At 32.0% G+C, this 1756-nt stretch overlaps 1 protein-coding gene across 1 annotated transcript; it reads right to left on the bottom strand.

Annotated features, from left to right (window-relative positions):
• Nucleotides 1–665: 665 nt before the first annotated feature.
• Tsp_13710 (dynactin subunit 6) lies at nt 666–1723 on the bottom strand (the record flags this gene model as incomplete). Its single annotated transcript, XM_003367588.1, has 6 exons — nt 666–740; nt 820–965; nt 1062–1109; nt 1166–1327; nt 1387–1451; nt 1577–1723. Coding segments are annotated over 6 exons (643 nt in total), but the record flags the coding sequence as incomplete, so codon positions are not given.
• Nucleotides 1724–1756: the final 33 nt, after the last annotated feature.

Genomic DNA, 1756 nt, shown 5'->3' with positions numbered 1-1756 from the left:
GAATAACGTCGCTACCGGGCGATCTGGAATTCTCTTCCTTTCCCTCTACTCTTCTATGCTTAATATATATTATATATATGCCATCCATCGTATTCTTTTTTTTTTCTTTGTTGCCATCTGTCGTCGTTATTTCTTAAATTTCAAACGTGTAAAAAATTCTGTTTTTCTTTTAAAAAAAAATCTTCCATTCGACACTTCTGCTGCTGGTGGTGGTGGTGGTGAATGAACATTTGGCTACAAGTGATGATGATAATGGTTGGTTATTCGAAAGTTGACTTAGCAAACCAATATATAAAGCATACACACACATATATATGGGTTAATGCTGTTTTCTTTATTTTTTTTCACAGCATTCATATATAGTCAGTTATTATATTTTGGAAATAATAAAACTAGTGTAACGTCAATCATTATTGTACCAAATGCAAAAATATATTTTTTTTACCTATTTCAACTGATGAAATAAATGCAAGCGTGTGAATCTCTACTTTTTTTCAAATGACAAAACTGCCTGCAACTGTAAATGAGCGAATCGAATAAATAAAGTTGTAAATAATGTATTCATTCAAAAAATTAAGAAAGATATTTTCATAAACAAGTGAAAACGCAACTGCTGCAGTTTGGGCGAAAGTTGAAACCAAACGACGGCAGCTAAATTTCTTTCTTCATTTGAACTGTTCATTTCGAGGATAATATTTTTCAATGGTTTCTCTCAGATAATCCGGCCCCATCAATTCCGACTAAAATACAACATTATATAAACAAATTATTAAGCAACTAGCAGTAATTTATAATTAGAATAATAATGCATTATTGTACATTCATAGGTTCGATGGCAACATGCCGCAACGGTGGAGTGGAAAAAACAACTGCCGTTTTTGGAGAAATTACTTCTGACGTCTTCAGTGACACTCCAACTCCAACTATGCAGTGATCTGTTATTTCAACATTCGGTCCAACGTGAGCTGTGCAAAAATAATATTTCACAAGATAAATAAATATGTTAAGTAAAACAAAAAAGGGTAACCATTCAGCATATAGCAAAAATATATAATTATTACCTTTAACCTCTAAAAGGTTATTATCTCCAACTTTCAGGGCTTCACAGTCTATAAAACAACTATTACATTTAAAAATTCCATTTCATTTCATTTTTCTTTCTCACGAGATTGTATCCCAAAAACATTATTATTTCCAATTGTCATTGTCAAGCCTTTGTGCCTATTTATAATTGAAGCAGACACTTCGAAAATGTTATTTTCTCCAATAACTATGGGACCTTCTTCGGCACGAATTTCCACTCTCGAAGCAACAACCGTTCCAGGCCCTAAAAAAGCATTCAGTATTTTCAGAAAATTAAAAAAAAAACCAATTTAAATCACTAACCAATTTTTACATCACCCTGTATAATAGCGTTGGCTGGCACGAAACAATCTTTAGCCGGAGTACTTCTGTTACAAATTCAACAATGCAAAATTTAACGTGAAAACAAATTCAACAGCATTTTGTACTGTTTGTTCTAACTTGCGCACTATTAATACAACTGAATGCAAATAATGAAGTTAAAAATACTCACTTTTCGCTTCCTGAAATGTCTTCAGTATAGACATTTTTGAAAAAAAAAGTTAACTGACCATCTGATGGTACCCGTTGGTTTACTACATCAGTGACTGTCAATATTAAAGATGTTTCAAGATTTATTATGAACAACCGATTTCCAATCCTGAAAAACAAAAACATTGGCAATATTTCTTTT

This window comes from Trichinella spiralis, assembly GCF_000181795.1.
Source record: "Trichinella spiralis strain ISS 195 chromosome Unknown Scfld4009, whole genome shotgun sequence".
Taxonomy (NCBI): domain Eukaryota; kingdom Metazoa; phylum Nematoda; class Enoplea; order Trichinellida; family Trichinellidae; genus Trichinella; species Trichinella spiralis.
The sequence above is the reverse complement of the archived record's forward strand: the minus strand, read 5'-3'. Positions and strand labels throughout refer to the sequence as shown.